Raw genomic sequence first — 19,414 nt, 5'->3', positions numbered from 1 at the left:
TGTGAGTGTGATTAGCTCAGCTGAGGTGAAGCAGGGGGCTGGAATGTACCACTGTAACCAATCCTGATTACATCTGCCAATCAAACGCCTTAGAGATTTTAACTCGCACTGTTCCTCGCTGTTACTAGTTAGCAGTTCTCTTCATTTAATTCTTCTGTTAAAGTCTTTAAAAATGATCACTTATTTAAATGTTTTGTCTGCACGAGTCTAGCACAACACCAGTGCTCAGCTAATCACTTGTGCACATGTCCACGGCCAAGAGACAGATAAGTTCATAGTTACACTCATCATGATTTATCCGTCCACTCAGGCTTTAGCAGGATCTTCCGTGTGTGTAAAGAAGCTATTTTTTGAGTTCTGCTTTGGAGCACTGATTTGAAAATAGTCAATAAACAAGTTTTAATGGTGTTTCTTTTGAAGATTGTGTACTTTTTAGGAATCACTCTAAAACTATTTCCCTGAACATACAGAAGGCCTAAATTCTGAATGCTGAATTCTGCCTGTAATAAAATATAGCTTGAACTGAGTACAGACACTTAAATTTACATTTACAGCACTTAGCAGACGCTCATATCCAGAGCGCCTTACAAGAAGTGCTTTGTCTAACTAGAGAAAGTATCATTGCTAGTTACCAATAGGTTAGAGAGAGAGACGGTCCTGAGCTCAGATACTGCTGGAAACTAAAAGTCACTGTAGATACAGAGAGAAAAGGAACAGAGTTGAACACAGAACTCTGTACAATGCAGTACTGTGCGATACAATACAATACAGTAAACTACAATACACAGTGCAATACAATAAAATATAATAAGTACAGCACAATATACTGCAAACGATACTTAATTCAATGCTCATTTTTCTGTATTCTGAATACAGATTCCCAATAACTGTATTCTGTTACATCCCAACCTTGGCGATTTCTCAATGCGATGCCGTTGTGTTTATTTGATACACACATGCACACACATCTTCTAAGCCACTTCTCCTTCTGGGTTCCGGGGGGTGCTGGAGCCTATCCCAGCTGTCATCGGGCAGAAGACAGGATACACCCTGGACAGGTCGCCAGTCCATCACCGGGCAGACAGACAGACATACACATTCACACACACCTACGGGCAATTTACCATCTCCAATTGGCCTGACTGCATGTCATTGTATGGTGGGAGGAAACCAACGCAGACACGGGGAGAGCAGGCAAACTCCACACAGAAAGGACCCTGGTCGCCTGGCCAGGGAATCGGCCCTTCTTGCTGTGAGGCAACAGCGCTAACCACTGTACCACCTTGCTGCCCAAGCTGAAAATAATAGAACTAAATTTTTACTAAATTTCTAACTAAACTAAACTGCATTTAGTTTGTCTAGCAAACTACCTTTTTGAAGAGGAGATCTTTTGACGGAGATCGATGAATTTTATCACATGATTACATTTTATACTGTGATTAAACAAATCAATAATGAGCACTTATCATTGAGAACTGGGAAGTTCGCTTGGGAAGAAATCAGAGTGCATCTGCATATAAAGGGAGCCGTGTGCATCTTTTATACAGTGTTAGAAAATATGGCATCAGTATAGAGAAACTGAGCAGGAGTGGAAAGGATAAAGACAGACGCTAGATCCTGCAGAACATAGTTATATGGTTCACCAGCCTCATTAAATAGCTGAGAGTGCACTGGATATTCTCCACTGTCTATTTGATTGCGGTCTCCCAAAATAGTGCGCTGTGTTGTTGCTGTCATTTCAAAAGCATTTAAATCCATTCTGTTTTTAATTTTTTAAAATGCCAGCTGCCTTTATATTGTTTGCACAAGTTGTGATGAAAGGGCCAAAAGAATTGGTCCAAAATTGGTCCGGTTACATTAACGTATATTAAAGTTACGATCTTTTTTCCTTCTCCTATAAAGTTACAATTTTTGGTAGAACAGCGACGATATAATGAACAGGGCATAGTTTCGAACCTTGCCTGTGTCTGAGAGTTGATTTTTCATAAAGGGAGACGTTTGCTGTGATTTGGTTTGAGGAGGAGGAGTAGTTTGTTAAAGTGGTGGAGGGGGTCATTAGTGGAGATGTTAAACCTGCTGTTTGTTTGACTCCTTTTTGGGGTCGGTTCCTCTGGCTTGGCGCCGAACTTCAGCTACGCTCTCTTCCAAGCCCAGCGCTTTAATCAGCCATTAAAACACCATTATCAGGAACGGTGCATAAACCTCATCGCTGGCATTGGTGCACTGCTGGGGTGTTTCGGACACACAGAGCAGTTCATTAAAAGAACCCATTGCAGGGTTTATAAGCCATTTAAAGACACGGAAAGTGGGAACATGTTGGACTGGGTTGTGTTTCCGCACGGCCAAGTTTCTCGTTGTAACATTAATGTGAAAGGTGTGGAGTGTGTGTGTGTTTTTATCTCTTGTTTTGTGAGCTTACTGGTCCAGAGCTCACTTGGAGAGTTAATTATAAGAAGTTTGGATTCAGGGGTCTGTAGAGAGCTCTTTATGGTAGTAGGCTGATTTCATGCGACTGATAATATACAGTTTTAAACTTTGTTCATTTCTACCTACATTACAGCCACATATCATTATGCTCTTATTATTTTTTGGCATCAGTTTTAATTAGTGGAATTTTGATCAGATGTTGGGAAATCTATACAAATTAATGTAGTCAGCCAAGAAAAGTGTGTGCCTTAGCCTTGAAGCTAATGTAGCCAGCAAGAAATAGTCAACTTGAAGACATTTTTCACCTTGTTCATTCATATCCTTGGTCATTTTGAGCTTGATTCATCATTTAAAACATAGCATTTAAAACATATTTTCCCACAATCTTCTATAATGACTTTTGCCCACTTCTGAAACGTCTTCTGAGTTTTATTTACAAGGCCATGCACCAGTCAGAGGAAATTTATTTTAGCAGTAATAACCCCTATCATGAAGAGAAAACACTCAACTAGCGTAGAGAATCTCTCCTATAATGTTCACTCTGAAATATGTCACAGTATGGAAGAAAAGTGTGTTATGGTCTCTAGTGTAAAACTAAAGGAGCAAACTTTGGGTACCAAATCAATGGATGCTGATCAACTCTATCTTGGGAAAATGGAAAACTGTGTAAGTTAGATTTTTTGCCAAAGCGGTCTTTTGATAGCCATCAATTAGCATGATTCAAAGTGCTTGCTATTATTTTTAAGAACGGACACAAGTACAGCAGCATAGTTAAAGCAGTGCTCACAGCCACCTTGGTTCTGTTTGAAACATGTTCTCTTGACTTTCAGTCATGGTTAGTCAGGTTAGGTTCACTGTAAACCGTGATGTTTTTAAACTCCAGATGGCTTTGACTTAGCATGCCAGTCAGTGTTTCTGTCCTTTCTAAGAGGAGCTGTAGGGCAGGGTAAGTCCTCCTCTCACACATGTGTGTAGCAGGTGTGTGTGAGTGCACTGCAGCTCTATTAGACTCACAGTGAGAGGAGCGAGTGAAGTGACTGTGATAATGAATAAAGCCTCACTGCGCATTTCAGCAGCCTGCTGACACTTTTTCAAAGAACACACTTACACTTATGCGCACACACACACACACACACACACACACACACACACACACACACACACTGGGGAGGGTAGAAAAGCAGTTGCACTAGGGCAGGGGGGGGCCATAGCGACCAGGCTCCAAGAAATTTCTTATAGATACTGATGCAGTTGTGCACCTACGACTCACAGTATGATCCAATTTCTTAGCAACATGCCACACCAGTTAACTTTTATCAACACGACACAGACAGAACTGATGTCTGTTTATTTACCTCTTATTCATAATGCAGCTGATCAGTGATAACCATTTTAAAAACGGATCCTTCACAACCACAACAATATTTTTATTATTTCGAATTTTACAATCTTAAATTTTAAAATTGAAAGAAATTTTAAATGGAGTTATGACATAACTGAAGTTTGAGGAAAGACCGTGCCTAAACTCCTTAATTAATTCTATCTTCCTATAAGTACCAGTCCTTCGCTCCTCCTATTCGCGATGAATTTCGCACCCCACCTCATCCCTTTTCTCCTCAAGCTTGCAACCTTGTCCACGCCTACAATTGATCTTTAGTGGAGGGGGGGGGGGGGGGGGGTCAGCCTTCTCGTGACCGTACCGAAGCCGTACCGAACTCTAGCCCCCCTCCTCTCATTATCTCACTTACCAAGGCGTGGTGTGCATTCACAAAATCTAAAGCAAACATTTAGGTTGACATTAGATGCTAGTGGATAAAGTGATAGAGGTATAATACAAATAAACAAGCAAATTACGTTGTAATTCTTTTCTTCTGTCAAAGACGTTTTCATATAGGGGATCATTTTTTTTGTACTAGGGCTAAAAGGATCCTACACCACTGTACACACATGTATATACAATAGACACACTTAGACTATACATAAACAGTCACTCACATACACAAACACACAATGAGAATTTCCTGAGAATTTCCGGTCAACTTGCTGGGATTGTTATTTAGAACACTGTACCTTTTACCAATATACTGACCTGCCATGAGTCTCAGGGGACATTTCACCAGTTTTTCAGAATTTCTGCATAATACAATGGAGATGTGAACAAAGCCATTTAGAGTGTGAAATTGTTCTTTGTAAAGAAATTTACTAACTCTAGAAATTTCTTTACAGTGGTGGTGATAGGAACCAGGTGTTGTGCTGTCTACAGCAAAAATAGCCGTTTTATTTACTATCCAAAGACACCACTGAACCTGCATTTGTCGCCAGGTTTTTCATATGTTTATAATGGTTAAAAAAGATGTTTTTGGGGGTGCTGAGAGTACCTCTCTGCCGGTTTCAGGTCAAAACCATAATCTCATAGATACTGTAAAATAGTCTCTCAGATATAAGACGGCATTTGTATAACCATTTCATGGTAGAACTTTCTGTGATGAAGCTTTGGAGACGTTTAACTGTCCAGACATCTCATTCCTGTCACCACTGGGGACTTGGTTAGTTTCTCTAGAACAGAGAACAGAGCATTTCACATCAAAGCACTTGTACATTAACCATTGCATTAACTATGGAATTTCCCTTTATTAGTAGTAAGGAACAATCATAATGATACATTAATACGTGTAGTTTTTCAGTCTCTGATTCAGTTGTATTTGTGTCTTTATTCTCCAGCCCAGACCACCATTGTGGGCCTTTTCTACCACAATATGCACAACTACTACAAGCAGATCAGCCCTCTGCGAACCAGGTAAACTACAATTTCCCATACATACTTTCTGGGGGTCTTGTCCTCCTGAATGGGAGCACCTGTCTGACCTTCTCTGACTTTGTGTATATGTGTGAGTTTTTGTGTTGTGCAGATGTGTGAGTTTTTGTTTGTGCCTCTCTGTGATGTGTATTTGTGTATGTTTCCTGTGGTGATGCAGCAGTACAGCAGTACATTCCTGTGAACATGTCGTTATCTTTCAGTCTCTCTCATCGGACCACTTAGTCTTCTATGTGATACTCCCTGCCATTAGCTGCTCTGATAACACTCTTTTCCCATCTCCCTTTTTCTCTCTCTCACACACACACACACACACACACAGTTTTCCCATGTCACACACATATAATCAGCTGAGTTTCCAGCTTCAGCAATTTATTTTGCGTCTATCAGCTGAGACAGACAGCAGCTGTTGGCTGGCCTTGCACTCCAGACTAACAGTGGCGGCAGCCCTGTTAATCTAGTCTAGAAAAGCCCAGGGATATTTTAGTACTCATTCACACATTTACTTATAAGAACACACATAAATTGTGGGATGTAGAGAAGGGCTCACCAGTCCTCCTCCAGGAGACCTACGGTCTTGAATCGTTTAGTTCTGACCTGCACCTAACATGCTGCCCTCCCCTAACCTAGCATTAATACATGTGATCCAGCCAGTTAGGGATTTCTGAAATTCTTTAGCTAAAGCAGGGGTAGCATATTGTGGATGGATGGTCTCAGCAAGAAGGTAAATATTTAGGACCAGGGTTGGTCACCACAAGAGAACATTTCAGAGATATGACACATCACAGTCTTACAGTACTATTTTGGTAGCATATTGAAACAAAACCTTGTATCTCCAAAAAACATTTATACAGGAGAAGGAAAACATGTTTATACATTTAAGAGCAAGTTTATGTTACATTGTTTCATTCTTAGTTTTTTGACTATTTCAATTGGTTCATTCATTGTTAAATTTTGATACAGTGTGAAAAAAAACTGGCATTTTGCAATCATGTAAAGAATACTAAAATAACAACAAAGAATATTTTGTGTGATAATGTATTTACTGAAGCGCCAGCCTAGGTTTTGAGTTATTTTATAAATAGCCTATATATGAAGGTTGGAATATTCCTATAATCTTTTAAGACTGAAGCCAAAACATTTCTATTTCTGCTGTATAATCTGCACTTCTCTGTTAGTCACATGAGTTTTCAGTGCTGTTGTTGCATTTATTTGATATGTAAAAAAGCCAGAAATTCACAGATTTTTAGTTTGTGCTCTGAATGAGCTTGTGCATCTTCACAATCCAGCAATAAAGAAAGCCTTGTGCGTGTTTTATACAGTGATAGAACACATAGTAGCTTATGTATGCTGAAAAATGACCTGCACATGTCTGTAATTCCCCTGGCAGCAGATTTAAACAAGTTATAAAAGGCCTGTCACCAAAATCTCAGAATAGACACTTACTTTAGTAAGATAAATATTTCAGCTCTTTTATTTTTGTGTGTCTTTTTTCAACTTAACTCAAAGAGGTTTTGCTGGCAAGAGTACATTAATCATCAAAATATTCAGTAGATTTCTCAGTTACTAATATAATTGGTAGTGACAGTGACTAATCCCCACTCACTACTAATGAGTAGCAGGTCTTTGCTGTGTTACTGAACTGACTACTGATCTTCACTCTCTAGGATCAATGAGGCAGTGGACTTTAAGGACTGTAAGATCCAGGTGGCCAGTTACCTGATCTCTCTGAAGGTGGAGCCCTTGCCAGCCCTGTCAGTCAACCTGTCCGCAGAGCCACTCATCAGAATTGTGCTCACACATCAGCTGGTAGGAGAGTAGTCCTTTTTCAGTTGCTCAGTAACAAATAACACGTGTTGACCGGAGGCCAGTTGGCCTGGCTGTGACAGTTTATTCCGTGGCAGTCATTGTAGAGAGGGTGCTGTTTGTGTATGCCATACCATACCCTAGCACCGTGTCAGAGTGGAACAATATGAGTCATATGCCTATTAAACCGGATTTAGGATCGTTTTTCCCACACTTATACTCAATCAATAACAGGGGTACTCATGGGTGCCCTGCACTGTATAAAGGGTTTGTTTCTGAAGTGATGCTTCATATGTTGTTAACAAAAAAGCAAAATGCTCTACTGGACAATAGCATGCAATAACTGATGCAGCAAAGGAGAAGAAGATAGTAAATCTACTATTGAACAGTTCACGTGAGACACAATGTCAGTTTCTCTCATTGATAATATAAGTGAAGGTATTTAATGGCCTCACAGACCAACACAGTCTACAATGGTGCCTCTTTCATCTTTTTCGTAGTAGGTACATTATTACGAATGTGTGCTTTAACACTGAGGTGTGCTCCAATACGTTTTACTGGAGGCATACAATGTAGACAAGATGTGACTTTCAAATGGAGCTGCCATTTGCTGCTGTTGTCGGAGAAAAACCTCGTATTTCCAAAATGGTAACTTTACAGGACAAGGAAAAAACATACTTTTAACGTAAGTCAATGGAACCAAACTCTTTTACAAGTCATTTTGGGCCGTTTGTTTTGGTCCATTCATCATGAAATTTACAGACAATGTAAAGAACAACATACATTTTTAGTTTATGTCAAAAACTTAAAAAACCTACAAAAATGTAGATACAAAGTTTTCTTCCGACAGCTGTGATATGTAAGATGTGTTTTGATTTTATATTTTTCTGCAAGCGTGAAGAAACACACAAATAATACATGAACATTCTAGGTTAGACTCGTTAAGTGCCAGAGAAATAGACTATCCAGGCTGCTATTTGTTCTGCCATTGTGTAACATAAATAAAACTGTGAAAAAATGTAATATTGTTTAGTCAGCAAACCCTACAGTCTAACTTTGCCAGCGTGCCTACACACAGGCTGGGTCTCAGTCCAAATGCTACAGTATAACACAGTATGTTCAAAATAGCAATGGCAACATTGGTGGTGTAGTAATTTGACGTCCTATTGATTATAGTACATGTGGTTTGAGATGCAGCCATAGAACGCACCCACCCCAATCTGAAAATCCCTGCTCTGCAAGGCAGGACTAGAACAGCGATTTGTTCAGTTTCATTGATGGAATGCATTTCGAGTGGGCATTTTAACCTGAACGCTGGACACACTCAGGCTGTTCATGCCAAAACTGCACACCTGGCAACCCTGCTGTAACATAAGCTCACTCTGCCATTATGCTTGGTTTTAAGCTAGTTAAAAAAGGTTTGAACGGTCTAGTGTGAATGTTGAGAAGTCTTTGTGCAGCATCATTTGCTGACTCGCCCATTTAAAACAAACCTTAACTGATTCCTTCACTGAGAAAAGTGGTGCTTTGAATTTCTGTAATATTTCTGAGGAAATATTTTTTATTGGCACATTTGAATGCCAATTCAAGGCACCATTTTTGAGCCCCATCACATCAGAACACACATAATACCCACAGAGATTTTTTCCAGCTATTTGTGTGCAGAAAGCAACTTGTCCAACGTAACTTGTGTACATTTCCTGATTTTACATTTCATCTCTCAGAACTCTTTCTTGCCTCAGTTGTTTTTCTGTGCCACTGTGTCGTACTGAGTCAAAAGCAACTCGCTGCCCGAGTACATGGGTTCACACGGGTGCGCTCATGTCTGCACTAACCATGGCCATCTATTTCAGTTTACATCATCCTCAGTACATGCCCTTTTTTTAAAACGCTGAAACAAAACATGTGGTTTGCCAAAAGAAAAGCAATTATGGATACTGGAACTGCTGGCTTTGGGGTCCTCTAGAAGGGAACAGTTTTTTAACAAGGAGCATATTTCATTGTGCGGATCGTGGCACAGATTTGACTTGAAGGGTAAGTCAATTTGCTGGTTTTCCATGGGAAATGCATCTTAAAATCTAAAAATTGACCTGGAAGGCAGCAAAGCAGGCTAACTAATGAAATATGTAGAACAAGAGAGAGGGAGAGAGATGGGCGTTCACCATGGGCATTTGCTTACTGTAAATAACACACCAAGTTACACTTTCAATTCATCATTTAACCAACATCTGACATGTTTGGGTGTGCTAAAACATTACGTAAGGCCTTTCTACCATCAGCACTCACTTAACTTTACTCTCCTTCCATCAACAAGCACCAAAAACAGTCCAGCTGTCCAAGTCAGGGAATAGGATCTGTTCCACAACAATAACACAGAAACCAGAAACCATTTGTGTACAGGCCTGTTGGTTTGTTGGGGCAATCTGGGGGCAATCAGGCCATTACATAAAATTCATTGTCCACTACAAGTGCCCCCGACAATGGCTCCAATGACACAGGGAGTTGCAAGGTTATAAGGTAGACTGTGAGTCCTCCATAGAGTAGTAGGACCTGCTGATTCCTTTTTGGAATCAAGAGAAAATGTTCCTTTAATATGTAGCACATTCTCATTTTATCTTTCAATTCTCTGCACACATTTAGTTTCAAATTTCTGCATCGCTGTTTTCACACATGAAAACCATTGCAATAATATTTTGTGCATGCTTCTTATGGCATGATGCATGACAAGCAGAAAAAAATTGTTCTGCAAGGTGAGTTAAGTAAATATACAATAAGTAAACTGTAAAAAATTAATCAAGTAATTAAAGACTTAAAGAGCTAATAATCACATGCATTTATGAGTTTCCCCATCAATACATCTCTAGTATTATCTATAAAACAGACAAAATCCAGGCTTTAAGATGTCTGCTACTTTCTTAAAAATGCTTCTCCAAGGGTATTTTTAGTAACGACAGTGGTTCTATATAAAATCATGAACACAAAAAGAACCATTTGCCTACTCAATAGGTTCTTTGCATGATGAAACGTATCTTCAGAATGGAGAATGTGGTGTATAAGGTTCTATACGGCACCAAAGAGGGTTCTTTTACTGTTACGATGTCGAGCTTGTAGCAATAAACGAACCCTTTTCAAAAACACATATACAGCACATTCTCCATCAATCTGAAGAACCATTTCACCATTAAAAGAATCCTTTAAGCATGCAAATGATTCTTTGAGTGTTCGTATTTCTCTATATAACCACTGCCTTTACTGAAGAACCCTTGAACAAACATCTTTTTTAAGACTCTACTGCTATTTGTAGCTATGTAATGCACTTTTGTCTATTTTTGTAAATAACAGTGTGATAAAATGTACAGCTCGATGTAGTTAGTGGTAGGTATGTGATGATTTAGTCCTTCTGTTGTCTTCAAATTTACTAACATCTTTTATGCTTAGGGTCAGTTTGACCCCAGCAATTTAAATCCTTACAATATAATTATAATTGAAATTGTTAAACAGGTTTATGTGTCAGATACTTTGTGTTTTTGCAAAAAAAAAAAAAAAAAAAAATTATGTCCGTCATCATTTGAGAGTTTAAGCTTGAATGGGATCAAATTGACCCCAAATATAGTAGGAGGGTTGGGTATGCAGTTTGCATGAAGCTACATTAGCCTTGTAGCCTCAGTTCAAAACTAAGTGAAAGTGAACATCAGAAACTAAACGTGACTTGGCTGATTGACTTTGGGGGAGGAAATCTGGTTTATCACAGATTGTTGCTTTAAGGTCTCTCTAGTCCTTTTGCTTCATTGTGCTCTCAGCATCTATGGCTTTCAAACAGAGCTATGCCACAATGCACGTAACCAGAGACCTTCTTTTGTTTCGCCTGCCGGCTTGAAAGTTACATGGCACTGTGCCAATGATATGATTGCATTGTTTGTTTGAACAGATACCACTTTGATTGTGTGTGTGTGTGTGTGTGTGTGTGTGTGTGTGTGTGTGTGTGTGTGTGTGTGTGTGGAATGTAGTCTTCAGCATGAGGCAGGGAGCCAGCCCAATAACATATCCAATAAAAACTAAAAGATGCAAGCCAAAACAGTTTCACAACACTTTGATGTTGGATTGAGAGAGACTGTTGTCAGCTTTGAATCATTAGGATTTCTTATTTAAAGAAATGGTTCATCAGAAAATCTAATTTACACAGTTTTCCCCCTGACACCAAGTGTAGTAGATCTGCCAAGACATGTTTGGTGTCTGGCTAACTTAAAAACAAAACGCAATCCTTTACTTACCTGCTACGTTAGTTTTGGGACTCAACTAAATTTGGTTTAATAGTAAGTTTCCTGACTGGCTATCATGCAGTCTCTGTTTTAGGTGTTTATTTATAGCCCCTGGGGATTAAACTGATGTTGTGATTAGATAGTGCTGCTCCACAAATCACCACTCCTTTAGAACTCAACACAACCAAAGTAGCGGTGCTATTAGAAGGCGACAAAAAAAAAATCATGTGTCAGAGTTAACCAAAGTTTACTGTTTTTTTGCATCAATTACTTTGAAATTAATGTAATTTCGCTGTGAATGGGCCTTTGGGACACTCAAAAATACGAGGTGTGTGTATGTGCAAGCTTGCTAGTTAACAAGGATGGCTAACTGTTTTATTGTTAGCTCAGTAGCTCAGTGTTGTGAAATGAGCTTTGGAGTTAAATGTAGAACAGTGATTTGCTGTGTAGCTTATCTAACGCTTGAAATATTTATCAAGACCGAATGGTGCATGCACACTAAAGATTATCCTAAAATGGGTATAATCAGTTTTTTACTTGCCCTTTAGTTACATGCCCTTATTTTTTACTTATGTTCATGTCATCCATATGGATTGCTGCTTGATAAGGCTTTTCACCTTCTGACTTCGATTTGCTAGCTTTGGCATCTGCCTTTATTCTTTTAGTGCTGTGAGGTATAACAGTGAATATTAGCTTTTAGCATTTTTACTCCTATTCCTTTCTGAATATTTAGACAAACAGGCAGACAGATAAACAGAAACTTTATTGATCCCGAAGGAACTTTTGCAGCCAGTTGTAGTCACACAACACAGCACAGTTGTGGCATTACTCAAAAAATGTATTAAGTCTTTAACTGTATATTATTCAGCTCTTGCCATTGAAAACTCCATGTCAGGCTCAAAAACCTGTAAGATGTAACAACAGTAACGAAAGAGGAAGGGCCTGTTTTCATGTTTGAAGCTGCCCAGGCTGCATTTTGAATTGATCTAGCATTTACTATTTCCATTTTTAACAAAACGATGATCATGTTGTAAGCAAAAAATTGTTAAAGAAATATTTTTGCTGCTGGTGAAGATAGCATCAGGACTGCTACAGCAAATTATTTGTCAGACAACCAACACAGGAACCCCCCCAGTTACTGGTGGGTATTTCACACACCGTGTTAAGAGATCCATCCAGTGGCGGCTTCAATCTGATTTGAGATCTTAAAGCTCTCCTGTGTTCATGGGTTTCAAAAGCATAATACACTGAAGGCCAGAAAGAGAGCGTACCTAGATAAAGCGACATAGATATAGAGAGAGAGAGAGAGAGAGAGAGAAGGCAGAAGAGGATGAAAAAGGCAAAAACAGATGTAGAAAAAGCATAAGAGAAGAACTGAAGGAGAGGAACAAAGAAAGACAGAGAGAGAGAGAAAGACAGAGAGACAGAAAGGTCCCTGTTTAAACTTGACTTTAAAGTGTGTCCCGTATCTGGATGCTGTCCACTCACACATTTAAAAGACAAGTGCAGCTGTGTTTGTGATCAGAATGTGTCCGCAGTCTTTCTGTTCTGTGTAGCTTTGAAAGCCTGCGGCGCTCTGCATTTAATAAAGCATTAAACACAGCGTGGCCTGCATAGGCTCCACCAACCTGGTTTAAAAAGTTAAATGAAGATACCGAGTGGCGCAACTATCTAAGCGTTGGCCTTATCATCAGTTCGATCCCTGGTGATGCTACAGCTGTCTGTTGCCAGGAGTCCTAGAGAGCACGATTGGACTCACTCTCTCTGGGTGGGTAGGATGGCCCCCCTTCTCGCCCATCACTTATACAAGATGCTAGTCAGCGCAGGTATCTCTTAGCTGGCGTAACAGATCTGGCGGTTGGCGCTTTTCCCTGAGTGCATTTGGCTATCCAATGACGCTGCAGTTCGAAAAGAAGCGGTAGCTGATTTCTTAGGTCTCAGAGGAAGCCTGTGTTAGCCTTCATCCTCCTAGTGTTGATAGCATCATGTGATTGAGGGAGTCCTAACTAGCAACTTGGAAACGACTAAATTGGGAGAAAATTGGGTAAAAATGAAATAAATAAATAAACTACATGTTAAATGAGATCCAATCAATATCTAGACCCAGAAGATATATTTGGAAAGGGGGCTCTGTCTTGGTCAGATGAAGATCCCATCACCACAATCAGACCACGGTTATTAGATGTTAATTCCAAGCATAGACAAGGCCAAAGGCCAGAGAGAGAAAGAGACATAGAGAGAGAGATAGTAGGAGAAAGAGCATACAAGGGAGGAAGAGAAAGAAGAATTAAGAGGGAAACAGAAATAAGAATAGAGAAAAGGAGAGAAAGACAAAGAAAAGGAAAGAGGGAACAAGAGGCAGAAGAAAAGAGACAGAAGGAGAAAGAGCAGGAAAGAACGAGACAAGGAAAGAAGGCAAGACATTTCTGTGAGTGAGAGAGAAACAGAATAACAGGGAGAGAGTGAGAGAGAGCCGTTTTCCAGGTATTGTCGGTCATGTTCTGTATATTTTTCTGCCCTAATCACATGTCTGACCTCTGAAAACAGCACTGGCCTCTACACTCCTCCGCTCAGGCCCTGATTAGAGCATCGCAGAGAGGGAAAAGAGCGCTGCACTGTTTTCAGGCTGAGTTCACAGTACACAGTTGGCGTGGCATAGATCTGGATAAAAATCGCCTGTGAGACACAGATGTGTATATTGCTGTGGTCATCATCCAATGCAGGCAGCTGTCAGCAGTGGCTTTAGCTTGATAAAAACCTGTGCATGTAGGTCTTTCAGGGCACATGATGACAGATATGGGTCACTGTCAAGGCAGAAAGATCGTTAAAGTGTTCAGTTGAATTAGATTTTCTTTGAAATATGAAAAACATCATTGTGAACTGGTGCATCACTTAAGCTTGCGTGTAGATGATGAGCCCAGTGGTTGACAGATGACAGATACAAAGGTGATAAACCCAGTCGTTCTAGCGGGTAAAACAGTTGAAAATCAGCAAAAAGTCTGTATCTTACCTCTTAGAAGGAGTGTATTGTACATTAATTGCTATGATGGCAGATATTTGTAAGGCCATGTTTGATTTGAAACGGCCATGTGGCAACAGCATCACTGTGCATGGTTTTAGCGCTGGATATGTTCTTGGGTGTAACTGCTGATCTAATGTGTTGTGTACACTTTGATTCAGGGGTTTCATGTAAAGTCACACATATTCTGTCTCTGTGTACAATACACTTACAACAAAGCAGTGAGGAAACATGGTGATCATTTCTTTTAGGCAGGAACTTTCAGTTGCATGCACAATGCTTGAAGGAGGAAGGCTGACCCATCTTGTGTGTTTTTGTTTAAATTCGGTTTTAGCTGTAGAGCACTTTTTTCCAAGAGCCGCTGTTCCAAAGCCATTTTCCAGCAATGCAGGTCTGGCCCCCTAGTGAGCATCAGTGAGGGAGCTGGTGACAGAAAAAAAAACCCTAAGAGCTTGAGGATGAAACACTGAGAGGAACAAAGACTCATAAGGAAAAACTCCTTACGAGCATGAGAAAGAACCACTGAGGGGAACCAAAACTCAAAAGCAAAAACCCACAAGAGCATGAAGCAGAACTAGTGAGAAGAACCAAGACTCAAAAGGAAAAATGTCCTAGAAGGATAAGAATGAACCACTGAGAGGAATCAAGGGAAATCTTTCTAACAGCTTGAGGATCTTTTTAAATGAGCTGATTTGCTTGTGTGCATGGGTTCAAATCAAATTTAAAGCATAATGCATCACAGTGACCAGGTAAATTAAGAAACACATGTATTAATTACGCATACATTAAAAAATACAGTACATTTTTAACTCATGTCTGAATAGTTCCTCTCTTCCATGTTGGTCAGACAGCTGTACACAAAATCTTACACTTTGATTGGTCCTCACTTGTATTTAGAGGAGTTTCAGGCATACTTCTGCTAAGTCAGCATTGCAGTGAGTGTGTAGAGGGTGCTCCAGGGTACCCCTTCGAACAGTGAAATGAGAGATGGAAAATGAGAGATTGCGGTCCTCACATGCACACACAACTGCGAATGAATTACCAGCTTTTAGTAGATTTGTTTGATATGCTGAATTTGTTGGCATGCGTGTGTGTGTGTGTGTGTGTGTGTGTGTGTGTGTGTGTGTGTGTGTGTAAACTACTGTGTTATCAGTGCTTTGTGGCTGGTCCTCACACCACATTCCCTGTGATGTACCATGGCTGCTCTGTGTGTGTGTGTGCGTGCGTGCGTGCGTGCGTGCGTGCGTGCGTGCGTGCGTGCGTGCGTGTGTGTGTGTGTGATGACTGGCCCTGGCACCAAAGTTGATTTATTACTTTTGGACTGAGAGACAGAGATGTAGCCAGAAGGAGAGAAACTGAAAATCTACTGACACCCTTAATTCTCTTCTCTTCTCTTCTCTTCTCTTCTCTTCTCTTCTCTTCTCTTCTCTTTATCTTCTGTTTATCTTTGTCTGCCCCTTTTCTTCTCCTTCTTTCTTCGTCTATCCTCAAGTTTTTCCTCTTTCTTCTCTTTTCCTCTCCTCTTCTCACCTATTTTCTCCTCTCCTTGCATATATTCTTCTCTTTCTCCTCTCTCCTCTCCTCGCCTATGTTCTTCTTCCCTCTCCTCTACTCTCCTCTCCTATATTCACCTCTCTTATCCTATTGTCTCCCCTCTTTTTCGTCTTTTCACCTGTCTTCTACTATATTCTCCTCTACTATATTCATCTCCCCTCTCCTCTCCTCTCTCCTCTATTATATTCTTCTCTTCTTTCCTCAAGTATATTCTTTTCTCCTTTCCTTTTCTCTCCTCCCCTCTCTTCCCCTCTTTACTCCTCACCTATACTCTTCTCTTTCTCCTCTCTCCTCTCCTTGACTTTGTTCTTCTTTACTCTCCTCTCCTTTATTCATCTCTCCTCTCCTATATTCTTCTCCCCTCTCCTCTCCTCTCTCCTCTCCTCTATTACATTCTTCTCTTCTTTCCTCTCCTCAAATATATTCTTTTCCTTTCCTTTTCTCTCCTCCCCTCTCTTCCCTAATTAACTCCTCACCTATACTCTTCTCTTTCTCCTCTCTCCTCTCCTTGCCTATGTTCTTCTTCCCTCTTCTCTCTTCTCCTCCTTGCCCATATTCTTCTCTACTCTCCTCTCCTATATTCATCTCTCCTCTTCTATTATCTCCCCTCTTTTTCCTCTTTTCACCTGTCCTCTCCTATATTCTGCTCTCCTATATTCATCTTTCTTCTATATTTTTCTCTCCTCTTCTCTCCTCTCCTCATTCTTCTCTTCTTTCCTCACATCAAATGTATTCTTTTCTCCTTTGTTTTTCTCTCTTCTCCTCTCCTCCTTTCTCTGGTATTCCATTACTAGAAAGACATCACATTAATGGCATGAGATGAAGGAATGGAAAGAATGATTGCATAAGGAATGCCTCTGTTGGTTAGTGTCAAATCAAGAAGGATTAAAAAAAGATTTCTGACAAGCTTGTACTGCCTTTATGACCTAATAAAGTAGCAGCAGATCAGACACAACATGCAACCATAGAGGAGTGTGTGTGTGTGTGTGTGTGTGTGTGTGTGTATTATTAGTTTAGCTTAGTAAAGTGCATTTATGAAGGATTATATAGTTTTATAAGCGTATTGAGTTTCTTTTGTTAATTTTCATATTTATTTTATTATCCATGACTTTTCTGATCCTTATAAAGTATAATAAAGTTGTATATTCATTTAAAGTTTAATTAAATTACAGATCAGTTGCTATATTAAATAAATCAATTAAAATAAATAGTAGATACATGTAGGAGTTGGAGTGTTTATTTTGTATTAATCTATTTCAGATGTTTAGTGTACTTGATAAGCAGGTATATCCCATATATACTTACAAGGAAATCATAATCGGACCCACTTGTAAAATTATATGTATTTGGTAGACAAGAGACTCAACTTTATTCTTTATTTTTATTATAGTTAGAAAAAAGAAATAGAAAAAAAACTTTTGGAAATTTTTTAACAAGTATAATCAAGATAATAATCAAAAATAATAAACAACATAAGATTGGGGGTTAGGTGGTCGTTGCAAGGGGTTGTGTGTTGTGTGTGTGTGTGAGTGTTGTGTGAGTGTTGTGAATGTGACAGTGAAGATTTTTTTGTACGACAAAAAAAAATGTGCCTGCCATTCTAGTCCATTCTAGTGTGTATGGATATGATTTAACTTTACAAAAATGGACAGAGATGTCATTTCCCACAATTTTCCCCTACTAAGTAAAAAAATATTTGGGATTATGTGCTAACTTCTTACTGTAATGAAGTAGTGTGATCCATTACACTTTACATTATTGTAATCTCATTGCAATTATTGACTTCATAAGCATTACATTATTTACATTACCCATATGTCTGAGAAAAAAAATTAATTAAGCATGATTCACTTAAAACGTAAATTTCCTTTGTATAGATTATCTGTACTTGTTTGTCACTGGCGTGCGCTACCAGCAGGTGATGACAGCTTTGGTTGTGGATAAGATCATTTTAGCTTTTGTAATAACATCAGTAATGTCTTGTATAGAGGTAGACATATTGATTAATCTGTCTGTGTGTGTGTGTGTGTGTGTGTGTGTGTGTGTGTGTGTGTGTGTGTGTGTGTGTGTGAGTGTGTGTGTGTGTGTGTGTGTGCTTTGTTCCTGGCAGGGTTTCCAATCAGGGTCAGATATACTCACAGATTAGTTAAAGCACATTAAGAACGAGTAAACCAAGCAGGGACGTCATAAAGTCAGCCTTTGATTGTGATAGCGGGTCTTTTTCCTGCGGCTGAGCACTGTTATCTTTTTCCTCTTTTTCTTATTTAAAACCACAATAATGAGTAGTGTGCTTTGCCAAAAGCTTTTTATAACTGCCAGAACACACCCAGAGCCTGTGGGAACAAACCTCTCTCTCTCTCTCTCTCTCTCTCTCTCCCCTTCGCTCTCTCAGTTTAAGGCTTTTCTTTCTGTGTTTTTGTGCGTCTCACTGTTGGTGGAGGTTTTGGTGATCAATAGCAGATGGAGGTTTGGCCAAAGCCTGAAACTTCGGGTTGTGTGGCCTTGTTCTCTATCTTTCTCTCTGTCTCTGCCTTCGTCCTTTGTCTCTTTTTCTCCCTCCCCACTTTCTCTGTCTTTCTGACCCTTTTTTCTCCCTCTGTCTCTTTTCTCCATCTTTCTGCCCTCTCCTTCTCTAATTGTCATTCTTTCTCCCACTCTCTCTATTGATATGCCGCCTTTCTGCCTCTCTGTTTCTTTCTCCTCTTCCTCTTTCTATGTTTATCTATATCTGTACCTTTCTGTGTTTCTCCTTCTCTACACTATTAAAAAGTTCAAGTTTTCTTTGTTAATGAAAATAGTTCTGTTTGGAACCATGAACAGGCGAAGTACTCTTTCTCTCTCTCTCTCTCTCTCTCTCTCTCTCTCTCTCTTTCTCTCTCTCTCTCTTTCTCTCTCTCTCTCTCTCTCTTTCTCTCTCTCTCTCTCTCTCTCTCTCTCTCTCTCTTTCTCTCTCTCTCTCTCTCTCTCTCTCTCTCTCTCTCTCTCTCTCTCTCTCTCTCTCTCTTTGATAGAGTCTGTCTTCCGTGATGTCCTTAAACAGTTGTTAACTGCTCTGTCGCCCATCACTCTCACGTTTAAACTCTTCCACATGTCGTTTCTTTTCCTCAGTACAGAAACTCTGCCCTCCAATCACAGGGCTGATTTATTGCTTTTGGATGACTTCCTGCTTGTACTCTTCTCACTTCATATTTTCCTCACTGTACTGCCAGTTTACAGTGTTACTGTACATGATTATGAGACTCTTTCAGTAAAACGGCTCCAAGACGTTCAGGTGAAATCCACAGGGTGCACTGTGAAAGATGTGCTCTCCTGTCCAGTCCAGAATGTAGTGGTCAAGCCTAATTTGACTCCTGAAGGCCTTAATAGCATATTTAGGCTTCTGATTCAGTTATTAATCTCGCTATGCATTACTGTTACTCTCACTATGCACTACTTTCCATTACTTTGTTAATATGCATTATTCTGTAACTACTATGAAGTGAATACAGTATGTTAGTCTTTAGTTATGAGTGTTCAGGACTGAAGTGCATATTG

General features: G+C 39.7%; 1 protein-coding gene across 2 annotated transcripts in view; it reads left to right on the top strand.

Moving 5' to 3' along the window:
- Positions 1–19,414, top strand: part of adgrd1 (adhesion G protein-coupled receptor D1) — a 98,078-nt gene that overhangs the window by 34,977 nt on the left and 43,687 nt on the right. For both annotated transcript variants that reach the window (XM_037536083.1, XM_037536082.1), the window contains exons 12-13: positions 5,149–5,224; positions 6,910–7,051. In XM_037536083.1, the coding sequence (XP_037391980.1) occupies positions 5,149–5,224; positions 6,910–7,051 (218 nt within the window). The remainder of the gene's footprint in view (positions 1–5,148; positions 5,225–6,909; positions 7,052–19,414) is intronic.

This window comes from Pygocentrus nattereri, chromosome 29 (genome assembly GCF_015220715.1).
Source record: "Pygocentrus nattereri isolate fPygNat1 chromosome 29, fPygNat1.pri, whole genome shotgun sequence".
Lineage (NCBI taxonomy): Eukaryota > Metazoa > Chordata > Actinopteri > Characiformes > Serrasalmidae > Pygocentrus > Pygocentrus nattereri.
This window is presented reverse-complemented; position numbering and strand designations above follow the sequence as displayed.